The 20177-nt window shown below is 37.3% G+C and overlaps 1 protein-coding gene across 2 annotated transcripts in view; it reads right to left on the bottom strand.

Moving 5' to 3' along the window:
- Positions 1–20177, bottom strand: part of GPSM2 (G protein signaling modulator 2) — a 31101-nt gene that overhangs the window by 10147 nt on the left and 777 nt on the right. The window contains exons 2-5 of one of the 2 annotated variants that reach the window (XM_064515792.1): positions 8689–9002; positions 2139–2360; positions 920–1055; positions 307–449 (exon numbers count right to left, since the gene is read on the bottom strand). In XM_064515792.1, the coding sequence (XP_064371862.1) occupies positions 307–449; positions 920–1055; positions 2139–2360; positions 8689–8750 (563 nt within the window). In that variant the 5' untranslated portion in view covers positions 8751–9002. The remainder of the gene's footprint in view (positions 1–306; positions 450–919; positions 1056–2138; positions 2361–8688; positions 9003–20177) is intronic. The other variant, XM_064515791.1, reaches the window with a different exon arrangement.

Here is a 20177-nt window from a genome sequence, read left to right on the forward strand (position 1 = left end):
AGTTGTACCGAGGTCCTGTTACTGTCTCACTCTGGTTCTAAAAGTAAGACAGGACTCTAGTATAAGGAAAGGACTTGGGAATAAGAGATACGCTAAAACTGAGGGAGTAGCGAAAAAAAGTCCACTTTCCGTTTTAAAAGGAAAAAATTCTCAAGTACCACTGGTCTTAGTACAAGCATGTCACTGCTTGCAAACTACGTAGCACTATTTTACAGCTCAGTTCATGTCACCAAGAAATCTCCCACTATTCTAATGAATTAGATGATTGTATCCTCTCAGTTATCAACATTTAAAGCTATTACTTACTCATAATAATTTGCAGCTTTTTCCAATGCATTTTTCACATCATCTGGAAGTTCCCCTGGATCATGAGTCCCTGCACAAGCTACATTTTTCCCTTTAGAGTGATAAACATTTCCCAGATTATAAAGTGCTCTTGCTTCTCCCACCTAAAACAAAAGCAGCATGTTAATAAGGTTCTAAAACATCATGCTTTAGGCTCGTGTCTTGTGTCCTAACAACAGCACAATCCACAGAAGGGAGAAAAAGTTTAAGTGCTTGTCAATAGATGCTCTGACCATTCTGAACATGTTCACGTCACCCACCTTATTCCCACTCGGTCACATCCCTCAGTCAAATTGTTTGCTTACCATTTCCGTTGAAGGTGTGAGATACATAATAATTCTCAAGTCCAATTATCTTTAAAGATTAAATAAAATACAGGATAATATTTATAAATCTGGATCCTGTAGTCTTCCAGGTGCAAACAACCCTCTTAAACAAAACAGATTCTCATTTTCTAGTAGTAACTGAATGTATTTAATTCCCTCTGAAAAGTGACAGAGTCCTCTTACTACCAATACAAAGGGGTTTACAATAATATACGCAGCTTACTTCCGGATTCCTAAGCTATTCTTACCTTATCATTAAGCTCTCTGGAAATATCCAGATGTCTTTGACAACAAACAATAGCTTCTTCAAAATTTCCAAGTACCTTTAAGGTGTTGCCCAGATTCCCACTAGCTTTAGCTTCACCCAGCAGATCTCCAATAGTCCTGAAATTGCAGACATAAAGCAACCATTAAGTAGTGTATAATTTGAAATCAGAGAGATGATCAATGTATGGTAGACAATTACAAGAACTTAGGAAATTACCAGCGTTTAAGTATATATATAATTTCTTTCATTTTCTATCTAAAATGCGTTCACATAAACATGGTTTAATCTGTCGTTATGGACATTTAATTTTGTTGGTGCTGTTTATGCAACTGCCAGTGTTCACGGTATTGATCGTGTACTTTGTAAGACATCACACTTCTTTTAGGAAGAGAATAAAGAGAAAAATTGTAATGATTACGTACAAAGACAGTCCCATGATCAGAAAAGAGTTTCAAGTGTTTATGCATTTCACGAATCATAAATTGTCTTACTATCCTATATTAGACATAGGAGTCTCCCAGAAAGCTCGGAGGAATACTTCATCTCAAGAGTCCAAATGAGAAGAAGGTGGAAGACTGACACTGACCCACTCAGACATCGGTACTTGGGGAATGACACAAGGACGCTTTGTCAATTTAGGTACCTCCATGGTTACAACACTTGAACAGGTTTAGGGGGAAGGAAGGATTTGTGCCCAATTGTGGTCAAGTCCTACATTAGGTATCTCTGTCTTTTATTGGATCTATACTAAGCCATCAAAAGTCAGACACGTAACAGTATATGAAATGCATACTTTTTTGTATTTCATAATACCACATTATGGGTTTTACACAGAGAAACATGAACGAGTTCTGTCTGGTAAACAGCAGAGCCAGCTTACAGTTTGGGAGAACCAGAAAGACGGAGTTTTAGAAACACGAAAGGGTAAATAAAGGGTGGATTTAAAGAAGCCATGTAATTATCCACAAACTTGGCAAGGTCTCGGGCAGTACTAAGATTATGGTGCTACGCTGACTACCAGCTCCCCAGTTAAAGGGCAATCAGGTTACCTGCCAGACTCCCCAACGTCCTGCACCACCACATTCACTCGCTATCCGGTATTAATAGCAGGCTTTGGTAGGCAAACGAACAATCAACTGCTCGTCCTTACAAGAACAGAATGAAAAGGAGAACACGGTTAAGGAAAGACTCGAGGTTACCTTGCGAGAGTTAAATCATGGTGATGGTATTCCAAGGCCTTCGCATATTCGTGCAAGTAGAAATAGGCATTGCCTAGCTGGCTGTAAATAGCACTGAGCGTTTTTAAATCTTCAGTTCCAACCTGAACAGCTGCTTCAAAGAAAGATACGCCAGCTCGGCAATCTCCTGCTTTACACAGGCGCTCACCCTCCAAAGCCAGCTCTAGGCAGGAAGCCTCCATCCTGCACAATTTGAGCAAAAAGAGGAAATTGTCATTCTAGCCGTAGTACTTTGCCCAACAGTTCTGAAGAGGTGGGAATTATTCACAAGGTCTCCGCTGGTTTAGCACAGGGATTCAGCACCACAGTGTAAGCAGTGAATTTGCTACATAATATTACAGAAACAAATGCTGAAATGGAAACTGCAACTCTGATAGTGATGCGCAAATGCAACATTATAACAGAGAGCTCCTTTTGTTGTTGTTTTTGTTTAAGTCTCGAGGAGGAAATCCGTAGTCTTTGTCCTTACATAGCACCACGAGGATTCTAAAATGCAAAAAGTCTTTACTGTCTGGATAATTTTAGAACAGCAAACTAAAAATCAAACATACACATTACTGGTGAATACTGATTTTGACAAATGGAATACAGTATTTTAGCTTTTTATCTTACTGGCTTATGGATGCAGAGCAATCAAGAAATTAAAAGTTATAACAGTAAAACATAGGTACAATGGATATGGTAGTCGTTACAGCAGACAAACAATGATGTCACTAGTAGCTCTCCCTTCCATCCCCCAACACCCCAAAAAGGCAATTTTATTTTTAGGTAGATAGCTGAGTTACCTGCAAAAGGTCTTACGAAAAAAAATTAGAAGTTCAATATTCCTGTGTATCAGAGACCATGACTAGTTTTCCCAAAATTATTTCAAAATTAATTTGATACTATTTGGCACTTGATCATTTCCTATAGTGCCAGTGCTATGAAAAGTCTCACAGTGTAAAGAAAAAAGAACTAGGTTGAATTAATGATGATATTCATTAAAGAATTACATAGCAGAATTGCAGAACATTAACACACTTTGAACAATGAACAAAGCAGCTTTGTTAAAGAACTGTGACTGCCAAAAAAAAGTTCATATTCATTTATGCTATTGTGAATTCAAGTCTACAAGAGGTAAAATTTCAAATCTTAGTGTTAACCACTACACATGAACATTTCCTTTACAGCTCTGAGATGCAAGGGAGTTAGTGAAGAGGTAAATGAGAAGGAAAGAAAAGTTCAGTCTTGATCCTGAAACAACGTAGTACACAGGCTTATTCAAAATGCACACATTGTAAAAAGCTCACAAAAGTGCCATCGTTCTACTTTAAAAAGGTTTTTCAAAAGAAAAACACAGTAAGAGATATTCTTTAAGTATTTAAAAAGCACGTGCTAATATTGTCAAAAAGTGCTGCATGCCAACCTTGTAAGCTTGTGCATTGCTTTTGAATTGTTCTTCAACATGGATTACACAGTAAACAATACAGTCACTCTAATATACGGGCTTGTACTCCAAAACAGAACATCTTGTAAAATTAAATACACTTTATCATCATTTGCAATTGACTGGTTGCAAGAATGAATTTTTCAGAATCCTGTCCCTAAACCAGTTTTCCTTAATATGCAAGAACAGTAATAGTAACACTCACAAATATTTGTTATTCTAACAGTTATTTTAATGACAACACTAGAAAACAGCTGTTTTGACAAGATGTGGAGATGAAATATTTAAAAGATCTGCAATACTTAACTTTTTACTGAGAAAAACATTATATTATACAATATTCCGCTCAAATCTAAGTAAGAAGGAAATATTTCTGAAAAAGTCCACTGACTTCCAGGAGAACTAGAATTTACCTCATAAGGAAAATAAACTACCAACACACAATGGTACCATACCTGCTGGTCTTCGACATGGCACAACTTAAGCACAATGAGATGACAGACATTTTTTACTTTTGTAACTAAAAATAATAGATGCTTGGTCGTTGGTAAAGATGCAGGCACCAGATTACAACTCAAGCATGAAGCTGTTCCCAGGCCCAACCTCTCAGTTTGGATATCCATAACACACGCAGTATTTTAGGTTTGGAGACACTCCTCAGAGAAGTTAGCGATTTCCTATTTGCTAGAAGAGACAACCTGATTTTCTTATTACATTGTGCATGTGCTGTATGTAAAATGGAAATAGGCAGAAATGATTAAGTACAGTATGTTACACCATCAGCAATGAAAGGTTTAAGATTTAAAACACTTCCTTGGGTAATCTTAAATAATCCTATCCCAAGAGGTTCTCTCCGGGCACCTCATGTTAACTGACAGGTCTAATTAAAGTGATGTTTAGAAAATATGGTGCTCCTCAGATTTAGAACATTACACAACCACATTAATTTCTTTAGTTTTTTTTAGCTTGAAGGACTTCCAGCAAAACATGTATGTGGCGTAATAGTGAAAATGTTGTGCCAGGCTTCAGTTCTATAAATTTAACTTGTAAAGTAAATTCATGTTTTGATTTGTAATTGTGATGCATCAGCCAACTAACCAATGAAGGAAAGGCACAGCTTGACAAGGTACAAAAAATAATTTCCGAGAATGCTACAGACAAGTAATTTTTTCAGATACACCACATTCAGGTAATTGCATGTTATTCCAAAGACTGTCAAGTGCCAAGGCAGCATTACCTTGAAACCTAATCTTCTGACTTTGCAACCCAGACTTAGTATAACTTACAAAAATGAAAGATCTGTATTTTCCATACAGAACATTAAAAGATATGAAGCTAAGGTTTATATCAAGACTGATAAGTATCAACTGTTATTCCAACATACCTCAATTCAACTAGAATTACAAGAGTTAAATGAGGATGGAAACGAATATTTGAATAAAAAATAACCCAAAATTTAATATTACTATGAGTACAACTTTAGAAAGGTTGTATTGACAGGTTGTTAGAATCTGTGGACAACAAATTAAAGCTTGATTTCCATTTAGACCAATTCTTACAGACCTTTTACAATTTCAAAGTCTACATAAGCTATAAAGAAGAAAGAACAGAGAAAATGAAATATTTATTTCAATTTATTTCAGTTGCCTGTACCCACTATTAATATTTTATTCATGCTACATGAGAGCTATGGAGTCATTCAGTTATTTTACCGAGTCATTTCTGGGCAAAAATTTTGACAGGCTTACCCATCAAGTACAAAAACTGGACTCAAAAAAGAAATTTTTATAATCCTTAACAAACAGTTATGAAAATCACACATTAAAAAAAAAAAGATCTACATAACTGCTCTCCATTGAAAAGAATATAACCTCTTAGCAACGTTCCCAGAAGTTGTTTAAACTGTCCTACTAATCTGGTTAAATAGCACGTAGGCAGACAAGACAGGGTTAGGTTATCAATATTTTAGGAAGTCATTAAATAGTTACAAGGAGAATATGAAATTACTTTCTCTGTTCCCAGGGCTGAATTGAATTACTTATTTATTCAACACCCAATGGCTAAACAAAAGATACATTGAATCAGCAGAGACAAAAAGGCCCATTCATCTGTGTACTTCTAATGAAATTCTGTTCTTGCTAAACATGATAATGTTCTTCCAGATATTATTGTGGGAATACTCACACAGTGCCCCACTTTGTTATTCTGCTTTAGTTGCCTGGACCTGTTCTTCTCTGAAAGGTTGGCATCTCCTGAATAATTTCTCATTTGTAAAACTACCTCATCCTTATCTGTTACTCTAAGTTTTTCATCTCGTCTGGCTCCCTTTGGCCTTTTTTTTTTTTTTTTTTGAATCTTCTTTGACCGCCTCCACACTCTCTTTTGAATCTTTGACACTTACAAGAAAATAAACCTAAGTGCATGTCTCCACCCTAACCTCCCTGCTTTTCTCCAACGTTCGGAGTCTCCTTCCCTTTAGTAAAGAACAGTAAAGAACAGAAAACTGGTAAGAAATAAGGCAAGAGAAGAAAGTAAGAAGACTTGTACTGACTTTTATAGTCCCTAAATTCTACTAACTTAATTTTATTCTGTTCAGTTCCACAAAGAGGATTTCTGAACATTTATGGCAATTTTATGGTGTGTGTGGGGGGGTTCTCCCTACCATGAACTTTGCTGTGAAATGTGTCAATACCTAGACACAAAACCAGAAAAACTTCTATGATATCTCTTTAATTCAGACGCTTAAAATTATTAATGGCACAAGCATTCTACAATAAAGATCATATACTATCCTGACTCCAGCCCTTGCTCTTGGTTTCTACACGTAACGTAGAAGCATTACCATATTGACCAGTCTTAACAACTTATGTGTCCAGTGGAACACTATGTCTGGTCACATTAAGTTTGATGGGAAACTTAGCTTTAAAAAAAACAAAACTGAAACTGGGGTTCTAACACCCCAGTCACAATACTGTCGGTTACAGGTTTCTGGTGTATGAATTTACCAGGCCAAGACACAGGAAGTTCTACAAATACTCACTCTCCGGATCAGTTATGAGTTACATTCGTTATCCTCGGCATTCTATTTTCAGTCACTGAACTAGGCTAGAACAAAAATAGGTTCCTTCCACCAGCACAGGCGTTTTTGTACCTGCTGAAGTGATGCCGTCTGTCTACAGTGGGGAGATAGGAACAGCCTGCACAGTAAGACAAAGGTCCACAGGAAGCCCTTTCTTTAAGGGTGGGCTATCAGTTTCTTTTTAAAGTCTGTTCTATTGGAATATCACTTGGAAAGGAAAATCATTTTGGGAACCACATGATCCAGGGACAATTTCTGTATGTAAAAGATTGAAAAACAGAAAAATCAACAAAAAAACCACAATAATTTATGACCTGATTTTTTTCCCCCGCATTTAATTTTAAACTATCAACAAATAAAATCTTTCTAAAAGAAAAATCTATTAAATTAAAAACTTCATAATATTCCAGTTCAGTATGCTGAATTAACTTGCAATTTCTCTAAGTTTTGGAAAAGTTTAATGTTTGAAAAAAAAATTTAAGGATTATGCTTTGGTGATTGTCAAGCATTCATCACATCACAGTTCTTACAGAAAGGTTTAATAAGGGCATAAATACATTTATTGTTAATTAGTGTCACTCAAGCCTGTACTGAAACACAGAATGAAGACATTTTGCCCTGACTGTGCTTGCCAAATTTTTTAAAGTTATTTTTGGCTTCTCAGTTTAAAACAGACAATTGGCTACGCTGCTTTCTTCATCCAGTTACTTCCATAATAGCACCCTGAACAGCTGCTGGTTTTATGAAAGGGTGAGTTGTCTGGGGAGGACCAAGAACATCAGCACTAGTGTGTGTAAACACATTACAGGACTGCTGGGACATGGATATACCCAAGAAACACACAGAGTGGCAAAAATATAAAGCTCAGATACATAGAGATTCCTGCTATCTAAGCCAGCACACCAGGACTTTAGCAAAAGAAAGAGCGCAGACAGATTATAGTTTATTTCCCATGTTTTTCCTTATTGGTCATGAAAAAGCTCCTCCTGTTGAGTATATAGCTAAGCAGAAGTAATACTGTACTTCTATGAAATGGAAGACACGACCAATCTAACAGCAATCCAGCACTGTCGGAACAGCTGTATGAGAATGGATACTGCAAGTACCTTCATTTTTCCCAGAATTAATTTTAAGCAATAGCATGTGCTGTCTTACAATTAAGGGTAGTACTTTGTTCCTGTTAGTTAACAAAAAAAAAAAAAAAAAGTAATGACAACAGAATGTGAGGGAAATGGAATCAAGAACCATGGGTTATTTTTGTTTTTAAAACAATCATTCCAGTATCGCTGTATGCTTTCCTACTGAAGGAGCTGCAAGATTTACCCTTGGAAACACCGGCCACCCACATATGGCGCAATATACAACGTTGTTGTTGTTCAGCTTCCTTAGAAGGAGCCTGCCACACTAACAGTTTGTTCCATGTCTATAAAGGGGGTTCCAAAAGAAAAAAAATGTAAGCTCGCAGAAGGGAAAGTATTGTTATTGCAAGTGCTTTTTAAGTCCACGATATCAAAACAGTTCTTATCTAATCAATCAAATCTTATGTAGGCAAGGAAAACTGTGCTCTAGAAGAAAGCGCACCTAAAAATTCATCACTCACATAAGCAATAATAGGACAAGTACAGAGAACTTTAGTAGACAAATCCCAACAATTTGCATAAGCAGCCTAAAAGCTAAATAGAGAGTATGTATTACTATACTGGAATCACATTTCACATCATTCTTACAAATCAAATCCCAATAAAGAAATATAAACACTCACATACTATTCTACAACAACCAATAGTTCCAATACTACACAACCATGTAATTCTACTAATATATTCTCAAAAGTGAATTTTCATTGTTCAAAAAGTGAGAAAAGCAAGAACAAAATAAGTAGCACTGTTTCGACTTTCAGCTTCAATGATGCTAATAACAGATCCCAAACTTTGTGTTCTAAATTTGCTTAGTTTTCTATCATTAACAATACTTAATCATTCACACTAAAATTAATACAGTCTTACCTGTATCGAACATGAAAGGAACGATCTTCCCGCATGCTTATCAAAACACTACTTTCCTCCATTGAGTTGCATTATCAGTAGAGAAATTAATATTGTTCTGTAGCAGGGTAAGTACTTTACTATGGAGAATTGTTCTCAGAACACCATTCCAGTTAGTATATTAATAAGTTGGAGTCAAAATATCCTAAGCTCCTGTTGAAATACTCTTCTTTTTTACTAAGGTAAGGAAGTCACTGTCAGACACATCTTAAACTTTCAGAAACGTGTTCAAGTTCTTGCATCTGTGGCCCTTTCAGCTCCATTCAGCTGCGTTTCTGCAAAGGGAACACAAGATGCTTGGCTTGAAGTCTCATTTTCAATTAATAACTCATAACCATTTGCAGCTGATGCAAAAGCACAATGCTACTCCTGCCAAGCAGAAAGTGTCAATCACGAACGTAAAGCCTGAGACAAAATCTTCTAGACGCACATGATCTAGACACACAATTCCTGTAGTCAAGTGAGAAAGCAAGGAAGGTTTAATGGAAAGCAGCCGTCTGTTTTTAATTGGAAACTTCGAGTAATATAGTGAAGTTCCAAGTGAAAAGCTTAAAAGATGAAAGCTACAGATGAAATGCGTAATATAAAACCAATCACAAACAGCTTTCCCTGTCAGCAGTACTGCTAAAGCCATGACAGCCAGCAAAGGGGCCACAGCAATCGCACCCCGAGTGTGCTAGGTCTGGAGATCATCCAGCTTTGAACATTTTAAGCGAGGTAGCCAGCAGAGGGTTAACCCCATCTCCCCCCACCCCCAGAAGTATTTTGTTTATGTTTTACTGGTCTCACATTCTGAAACGCCCCAACATGGTCACCTGAGCTCCAAACTTTGCTTCAAAGGGACTGCGGCAAATATGTTTAGGCTGGCAGTGAAACAATAGAACAGAAACTTTGTATCCAAAAGTTTATACACTTTTAAGTGTATTTTTAGTAGAGAGGCTGACATATTTATTGCTTAGTACTAATATTACCTTGCTTTGCAAGTAAAAATATAGTTGTGGAATTCACAAATGCATATTTCATCAAGACATTGGAGAGACATCAAAAAAAAAACCAAGAGCATAACTCAGATTTCCAGCTGTCACCAGCATAAAGTGCATCTGTCTCTATTTTTAATTTGATACATAGGCAGTGCGTTTTTTCAAGCACCAGCTGTGAAGGTTCACACCTCCCATTACTCTCTTGAGAGCCCCCTCAAGCAGATCATTCACATCCTTCCAGTCAAACAACTATTTGTCCTTCCACGCTTATCGTTAGAATTATTTGGCATCAACAAAGGGGTGTGGGTGTATTTTTGCAATTACTGAGTGTGACATGTACATTTTACAATACCATTGCAACCTGCATGCTGGAGAGACCGTGGTACAGGCACCTGCTCTCCAGAAGTTTGTCCAAACCCCAAGTCAGATAATTCACACAAGCAGCTGTTGCGCCAACACCACAAGCACCAACAAGCAGCAGCTGGTGCTCAGCCAGCGCAAGGTGGGGGAAGGCTCTCTTCCACAGTTGGATATCTTCATGTAAAGTACTGGATCCCACAAACTAAAAAGTGTGTGTATGGGCAACTGTCAGGGATCACAAAATAATGACTTTTCCTGTGGTAATTTGTTTGCATATTTATACTGCAACTGTGATTAACAATAATTAGTTTCTAGAAGCTTTTTTAAAATAAAAGGGCAAAGTTAATCAAAAACTAGAGTTTTATTTAAATATTAGTCATTATTAACAGAACATTTCACACCAGGCGTTTACAGCTTCACTTGTAACTACAATTCTCTCCCCTTAAACTCCTTCCCTGACTGCGGCCACCGTCTCCCCCGAGCTGGAACTGCCACTCGCGCTTCCCTCCGTGGGGACCGGCCCTGCGGCGCAGGCCTGCTCTCGGCAGGCTGGTGCAGACGCCCCCAAGCTGGCCCACGCGCAGTTAGCACAGACCCAGCAAAAATCACCGGGTCTGGGCTTCGTACCTCTCTCCCTAACTCATTACGATCTCAAGTTGTACTTCAGCCATGCCAACATGTAATAAACAAGGACATGAAAGCATATGGATCAGAGTGGTGAATTCAGAATTCTGAAGGTGGAAAACAATGAACCCCTCTGCAGACACGATGTTTCGGTATCAGCTGGCCTTGGCAAACAAAGCCCTGCTCTTTCTGTTTATCCACCTTAACTTTTCAAAGCATCTGTGTGCAATCAAGCCTTTCCAGAGCTGGCCATCAACACAAAAGTGACTCAAGAGGACACAGTACTTCAGTGGAAAAGCCTAGTAATTTGGAGAAGTCAGGAGAAGCTCTACTGTATCTGCATATCCAACAGTAAAATGACTTTTTCTAAACTTGCATTTTTAAGTAAAGCTTCCTGTAGCATGAAAAAAGCATGTGTGTCCACTAGGAAAAAAAATCTGTAATAATGCAAAGCTGACGTTTTAAATTTATTCTCGCAACACCTTTAAACAAACCAAAATTCATATGCATCTAAAAGATCTGCCTTTCATAAAAGCCTGACTAGAATATTGAGGTCATATATACAACTCTGAAAACGTACAATTTCACTATGCCAACTAGCAAGCACAGGAAGCCCTAGGTTTTTTGTAATTTTTAAATATCTGAAAAAAAGGCACACAGAAAAAAGGTTGGGACTCCTTCAGAAGTTAAAAAATGACAAAACTGGCTTTACTAATTGCAAAGCAGTGTGATACTGAAAAAACAAACAAAAAAAAAGATAATCAAGTACTGGCAAGGCAGGGATTAGGCATGCAAATGCAGCAGCCTACAAGAGACATTATAGCCTACAAGAGACAAACCATGCCCTTCATCAACTCTTATTATGAGAAGATGCTGACCCATACTTAGGGCTTTTCCACCTTCTCTGTAATGGCCAAAGGATCTTTGAATGAGACAATCAGTGGAAAAAAGCTCATTTTACCTCGATTTGCTTTATCTGAAAGAATTATGTGCATCTATCAGAAAGTGACTTTTCATTCTTTTTTATTAAATCACAAATTTTGGATAGAAATGCTTGCAGTTTGCATGGTATGATTTTAAGACTGAATTCTTTATAAATTCTATAAAATTAATTTTAACTTAATTCTCTGAAGTGGTTTAAATTCTATGAGGTTAATTTCTACGAATTTTACAAAGAAGTTAAAAAAGTTCTGAGTAAAATACTAACATTAACTGCTGCGAGGAATCCGCAAACACTGCTTTAAATAGTGAAATGCCATTAACTTGCACTTATGCAATATTTTTCATAAAATTATCATGTTCTCAGAAAGAGAACCGAGGCCTAGAGGCTGGCATTCAAAGGCAGCACATCTCAGCCTTCCACTAACGTCACTGCGCTGAACCAGCAATACGCGTGGTGAGAGTGGAACGAGGCGCTCTCTCAAGAAAAATGACAAAAGAAACCAAGACTCCCCAATCGTCAGTTGTGATTGATAGAAAATATTTCAGTCCCTGACAGCAGATTTCTTTCTCTAGAGCTTGTTATGCAAGCTAATAAAATATTCTAGCTGTTAAAACTTCCAGACAAGTGTTTCATGTTTTAAGGCATTTCCTACTTCAGAAAAGATTTGAGGACATACTGCGAGTTTTATCACAACAGCAGACAATCGTTTTAATCAGTCTGCAGTTCTCAGTTCCACTGAACGCATGTGGCAGACCCCTCCATTTTAACTTTTGACAGAATACTGTATTTCCACACAAGTAAAAACAGTAAGCAAGAGAAAACTATTTATTCACAGTGATTATTAGCCTATTATTTATTATGTGAGACCAATAATTATAGTATAGTTGAAGAGGGAGATTATCTTTTCCCTCCAACTTATTCCAATACTAGGGAAACCAATGGAGTATCATCCTTCAAGGATTCACATCTTATGTCCCATGCATCCTTAACAGAGTAAGTTCTCAGGCTCCAACAGCTTCATTGGCTCTTTCTCTCATCCCACCACTTTCCTGAGCCCATATCTGCCTTTCTGGAGTTTGGCATATGTTTTCTGATCATCTCTTTTGTTTACCTACAGTTACATGGCTGACTGGCTAACATATGCTGACTGGTCACTTGGGGGCTGGCAAACAGAACAGTCAACAGTTCAATTTCTCCTGCCTTTCCCTAAAGGAGGCAGATCAAGTAATGCCTTCTCTATCCACCTGCTATTTTTCACAAAACTATAGGAAAGGAGTATCTGCCAAATGAAGTCATCACTGGCCAAGAAATTCAAAAGCTATTGGGGAAAGTAGATAGCAACAGACCAATCGTGCAAATTTTATTCCCTTAGAAAAAGGGAATGGTGGATTTACACCTAGAGCAGACCTTCAGAATAAACCACAGAGCTTCTGTTCAAGGACTGCTCATAGGCTTGGCATACTGTTCAGCACACCGCCTGAGTGCAGCTCATGCCAAATGTTAACAAGACGGAACGGGAAAACTGAGGTGCATACACCACTACATCAGGCACTCCTTCCAGGTGCTGACAAAGCAGATTCTGCAGAGCTTCTAGTCACTACAGAGCATGCGAAAGACCCAGCCTAATACATCACATGCTATCGGATTCATCAGACTATAAATATTACTATCTAATGTTATTGATCCAGATGCTTCCTCCTCTCCTCCAACCATATTTGCCATACTGCTCTACAAGTAGGGACCCATCTGAAACTAAGTCACATTACACATCATTGAATATTGCAGACAATCATAAAAAGGGGGGGAGGGCATTGTATCCATTTGGGGCATTAAGGGACATTCTGTCAGCAAAACAGGAATCCTACCAAACCACTGCTCCACAAGCATGGGACTTCATAGAAGAAGGAATATGAAGTTTCCTCCCCTTTCCCCAGCCCCTGTGGATAGAGCCATTTTTTATATAAGAAATCATCAGCTCCTGATTGGAAAGAGAAACAAAAAAATTGCAACTGACAGAACATGGCCAGACAGGCATTTTATTGCGAGGACAGACTGAAGTACAGCTAACTACTTTCTATGAATTAAAAAAAAAACCAGAATTACGACAGTGAAGATTGCAAACTTGGCTCCAAAGATCCATTATCTATGAAATTATTCCATATCTCTTTGTAGCCAGTTAATGCCCAAGACTTATAATTACATCAGTATGACTAGAAATCAGTGGAAGCACAGAGGTTATCAAAGAGTAGAAAAATAAAATAATAGGAGCTATGATACAGATAAACCCCTTAAAAAATTAAAGTAATTGCTAACTGAAAAAGTATACAAACACTCTCATTATCTGTCATGAAACCCTGAGTTTTCTACTGATTCTACTCTTTGCTTTTCTCCACAATTTGTTCTAATACCACATTTACCCAAAAGGAAGAGAAGGCTTTTCGTCCAAGTAGTTTACCTTAAAAATCAGGGGTTGTGTTAATTCAGGGCTGTCTTCCTTTTGGGTTAATTCACCAGTATGACTGCAGCATGAGAGACCCCTTAGTAACAAAGGAGCACAAATATGCCCAGAACAGCCTAAAGCAGGACTGTAAAAGAAGGCGACTGAAAATATTAATAAAGCTTATACAAAACAAAAGTAATGCAAATACTGCATAAAAACACACAGCTACTTTACAAAATTAGATACATAATTATAATAGTTTTTTTAATTATATTTATAATTTTTTTATAAACTTAATGGAACAAAGGGTCTTAACAATGGAATCCTTCCAAGTCTTGAGGTGTAAAGAAACACCAACAGGTGGCCAAATCTTGCTCAAGACACTAAACCACATGGAAGCAAGGTCTCACTGCACCCACAGCCAAGAATGAAAGCATGGACATGAGTTCAATGCTAAAGGAACACAGCTCCAGAGCAAAGTCCAACACTGATTATCTAATCACTAATATAATGCTGCATTATGACAGATGTGGTAACAGTGGAGATATTTAATTTATCACCTTATTTCTAAAAAGGCTTGATCTAATTTTTGGTTACCTAAACCACACTGACCTTGCTGCATGGCAAGTTCTAAATATGCATAAGAAAAGGTTCATTTCCTCTGTGGCCTTTCAGCTACACTAATTCCTCCGGATTCTCCCTCCACTCACATCTCTTTTCAGCATAACAGACCAGATGCCTTCGCTTACACAACGTTCTATTAAAGGCAAACAAAAGTCTAGAAGCATTTCTACACACCCTCTAGCACTATCCATACATACTTTCCACTTATTTTGCTTATTAGGAGGAGGTTTTTTTCCTTCATGTTTGTACAGTACCTGGTTTAGCAGAACTTGAGGCTTTAAGTACAGCTGAAAAGTCTGCAAGATGGCAAGCCTTTTAACCCCTGCATATCTTTTTTGTTCATTTTTCTCTCTGCTGTTAACTGGTTGTGCGAATGTTTCCTTTAACAAGTAAGGCCTGTTGTTCGCCTAGCATTATTTTCATTATTACTCACAGCTACCAGCCTAAAGCATTACCAGAGTCTTCATGACACAAGTTATTTTTGCCAGATCATAAAAAAACTATTCCCAACAGCCATGATGATTGATTCCAGAAGCATCTTCCTACTCTGAGTGAGAAAGAAGCTCATCCACATTCTTAAGGGTTGTATCCTTCTCCTTCCACACAAAACACCCAAGCAGGAGGATACAAAGCGCATATACGTTATGCAACAAGAGAAAACTATAACACACCAGAAACTGGAGAAAAATTAATAACTTCCAATTAAGCAACATTCAAATTTCTGGCAAGAATCTGATATCTCTACTCACACTAAACACTGTATTTTTACCCAGCAATCACACTGAAATGTAAATATATAAATTATAATGGAATCACTGTAGATACACTGTAGATTTCCAATTTGATTAAGAGCCAGAAGAAATACTGGAAACTTTAGAGAATGGCACAATACGTAAATGACAAAAAACGTATATTCTCATTACTAGTATATTTATCACAGTACTGTCATAGTTCCAGTCCAAGTGTCATCAATTTGAGTGAATAAAAGGATGCCCTACTAGGCACTCTCCAGTAGCATCAGGTATATAAATGGAAATTGGTAAGACATCTGGCAATGGTGTAGTCCGTATTGTGAATTACAGGCTTAGAAAGCACTGTTGCCAAAATAAAAAACTTTAGCACATACTTCTACTAACCAGAGTAATACACAGAGAAGGGACAGAAACAAGTGATATTAGACTGACTTTTGAGCATAGTAAATATCAATGTTCAATGATGCAAAGGTGGACTTCTCAGTGCCTCTATCAGAGAGTCTCTTTCCAGAACAGAATATTCCCTTTTTAATAAAATCAATATTTAGCTGGAAATCAGCTTGCTACTTAATGTATGTAATTATTATCTGGTGTGCAAGTTAAAGAACTGGGTGTAGCCAGCGTAAGTAACCACAAGCATTTTTATTGTAAGGATATCCCTGCAGTTAGGTTACGTAAGCCATCTGTTTCATTTCTGAAGCATGGCAATTGCACACTGTGACAAAATAAGAAAGGAAGAGAATAAGAAGTGCCAGCAGCATAATATAACTTATATCCCTGTAATAAATCTCACTGGGCAACTGAAAACAAATCCTAAATGAAACAAGATTAAGTGTTCAAGGTAACATTCTAGTATCACAGCTCTTCACATCTTAAACGAGAGCAAAATATGAATAGCCGGTAATTTTTCACATATTTGATACCTCAAGCTATTATGATCCCTTCATTTTTATTTTTGAACAGATTAACGAGTTCTAAGTTTTTACATCTTGTCATTCTTTGACTGAAAACAAATACTGCGCTGCTTGCAGCCTTCCTTCCAAACATCCAACAACTGGAGATGAGATCTGCAATTTTAAAGTGCTTAAATGCCACAATGGACTTCAATGGCAGCTCATAACAAAGTACATTCAAGGCAAATGACTTGTGATTCTTTTATTCTTAGCACAAGGTTAAATCATATTACCACAAAATCGGTAAAGAGTTTTGTTACCGATATCTGATCTCAAATTTGAACATCACTCTTTCTGCTCGTTAGGGACAACCTCATCGTGCAAGTGACGTGCACGAGATTTCAAGCCTCTCCCAGCCAACAGGGCATTTACTGAAGTACCTTCAGTTTGGGAAATGGAGCACATTAAATGATGAGAAAGAACACCAGATGGGAAAAGTTCAGTACGACACACTGACTATTTGTACTTAGCTGATACAGTACGTTGATCACAAAGCTTTCCAATAAAATGCTCCATTTAGTTCAGCTCCTTCTGGGAATATAACATCCCATCTTTTAAAAAGACAGCCTGGTACATAAAAGAAAGCAAATGGACTGAGATCGTGCAAGCGCTTTGCAGAAATAAGATGAAATTAATCAACCCCCCCATCTTTAGAATTAATTAACAAAATGAATTAATCAACAAAACACAACAGCACATCTACATGATGCAATACAGCTGATACATCAAAGTTCCCATTTCACATTGTGATGCTCATTCAGAGATTCAGCAAGCACTCAGTGCAAAGAACTCGTTGCCATACCAGCAAACATTTTTATCCTACAAGGAATGGATACAGCACTGACAGAACTTATATTACACAATTACAGTGATCCACAACAGTTAACTGCTAGCAGCATCGCTCGGTGTGTCATATGTCCCCCTCAATTCTCAAGTATTAACAGCATGTTACAGATGAGGGGAAAAATCCCATCACTGAAGCCCAGAAGCAACTTTTCTCAATTATTTGTCGACAACCAAACAACATGCACTTACATTCTCTGTATAGGATGAATACACACTATAGGGAGAAGAGTATGTTCTGTTTTTCTTGCCATTTGTTTCCTATCGTCACAAATACATTTTATTTATACCATTTCACTTACGAAAATTCAAAAAAAAAAATAAATTTGTTGAGGTGCCAATTGTAATAAAGTTGTAATTTGCTTTGCATATTTATCCTAACATTGGGGCTGCAGGCACAGATCTATTCAAAAGCTATTCAAAAGTATTTTTTCAGTCTCTTGGAAGTGAAAGATACTGAACGGGGCTCCCTTTTACCTCTATTGTATGCAGACCTATCCATTATATTTATGCATTATCATACAAATACTCTTGGTCACAATACTGCACCTGTCTTCAGACAAGCCAGTGACTGCTAGGTATGGTACTGGCTCTGAAGTTTTGCATGCAAAGAACAAGATTTCTAACAGCACACTACTAGGACTACAGTAGAGAAAATGTAAGTAAGCAGAAATAGGAGAGAAATTGCAAAGATTCTGAGAGCCTTTGTGGCAGACCATGAACATTTTCCCTGTAACTCAGCCACATGCAAGCCTTCCTTCCTTAGTAGAAGGTTTATAAAACACACAAGTTTTATCATATGAACAAGAACCATATACTCCAAACACTGCCAGATTTGAGTCCTAGGAGGCAACTTGACATTAATACCTGTTGGGATTACTTTATAGGTACTACATATGTTTCAGACCATCTCTCACCAATTTTTACATTCCTGTTTTTCTGTACATTACATTCCTAATTTTGTGGGTCTACCACAAAGCAGTACTCTTTTTTTTTTCCCCCACGCAGTCATTTTTATAGCTGACTTGCTATTAAGTGCCTAAAGAAAAGTTAGGGTTTTTTTTCTTCACCTGATATCTCTCTACTCTTTCATTCACGTGAAGAGTGATAGCCATAAGATGTTAATTTTTCAGGAAGTCACACAATCAATACTTACTCCTTAAATGAAAATAACTTCATTAAGATGTTAACATTAAAGACAACTAAAACCAAGACTATAGTTATCAGATCTGGGCATGAATGACTATTGAGGAAAGTAGAATAGACTGTGTAACTCTTAAAAAAAATAGGAGAAATTAAAAACATTTCTGTTTTAACAAAACAGAGGAATCCCAACAAACTGAAAAACATGAAAAACTCCTCCACAAGTTCAATAGTTAAACCTACTGACAAAGAGTATTAATTTTTAGAAAAATACCTGTTTCTTAATACATCTTTTCCTAACTACTGGTGAGTGGAGATGCTCTCCAAACCACAGTGCACACTGGGATTTGAGGAACATCCATTTAGAAAAATGGATCTGTTGTTGTCAGTTGATGAGAAAAGGCCCAAAATTGACACTTGAAACAATTCTAGCAAAATAACAAGAAATTACCACCCTGACGAGGTAAAACAAGCGAGACTCTTTTTTAGAATTTTACCATTCTCCTCTACAACAAGCCAAAAGAAACAGATTTTCCAATTTTTTGCAATGCTTTAACTCAGCATTCATAGGAGGAGAGGCTGGCCTAGCCTGCTAACTATGAAAAGAAAGTCTAAAAGGGGAAAGAACTGTTGTCTCTAAATGCCTCAACTAAAAAAAGAAAAAAAAAAAAGAAGGAAAGAGGACCGTTTAGGCCAAGAGACAATGACAGCACAGGAACAAAGATGACCATGAATACCTTTTAAAAAATTAGTTTGACCTTCTAACTAGCATATTCTGAAGTAATTCTCCAGAAGGAGTAGCAGAAATGTACAAGACGAAATAGTTTTAAGATGCTTGAAAGAATTACAAGGGCTAATAAACTGTGAAAGCAATAGACTTGACTTGCATAGGTCTATTCTAGTCTTATGAAGCTGACTTAAGTGTCACATATTTTCTGTGCAAGCTTCATACAGAAGTAACTGGGAGTATAGAGTCCTCCCAGTTTGTGTAACCATTGACGGAACCAAGACGGAGCATTGGCACATGCGCGCGGAAGTTTAAACACACAAGTAAAATCTATAAGCAAAGAATTTACAAGGATTGCATTCTGAAAATGCCATTTTTGCTGACATTTTCAGCTCTAATAAAATTATGATTTATCACAAACAAAAGGTACAAAATTTTCATGCAAAATTTAAGCAGAGCCTGCAGTCTCTTAGCTGGGCTTTTTGTGATGCAAGACTCCGCAGGTCCTTCTAAATTCTGAGTGCACAGCTCTCCATGGCAACCCAGGATGCACGCACTCTGTGGCCTGCTGGCGAGAATCTAACAGGAACAGCACATTAGGTTTGGAAAGGCTTTAAAAGGAAGCAGTTCAAGGTAGGGAATAATTTGTGTCTTCAGTATCAGGTCAATAAAGGGATAAATAAGAATTTCTGATTAACTATATCCCCCCCCCCTTTAAGAACTATTAAAAAGCAAAAGAGGAGGGGGAAGAAACCAGCACAGACTAGCAAACACAAGAGTCCCCCAGTCTAAGCAAGACAAGGCAAGACACATTTGGTATAATTTGGATTTAGATATGCCACAATGGCATTTCTAACTAAAATTCTTAGAGTTTAGAACTCGTTCCAAAATACATTTTAAATACACTTTGCTCTTCACAGTATGTTTGTAGGCCCTTGTTTTTGTTATATTAATACCCCATTCCATATCTCCCCCTAAATTTTTATCTATTTGTTATCCTTACTTATTTTGTTAAACACAACACAGCATAACAGTTAAAAATATCTGATGCAGTATCTTTT

The sequence above is a fragment of the Dromaius novaehollandiae genome, chromosome 8, assembly GCF_036370855.1.
Source record: "Dromaius novaehollandiae isolate bDroNov1 chromosome 8, bDroNov1.hap1, whole genome shotgun sequence".
Lineage (NCBI taxonomy): Eukaryota > Metazoa > Chordata > Aves > Casuariiformes > Dromaiidae > Dromaius > Dromaius novaehollandiae.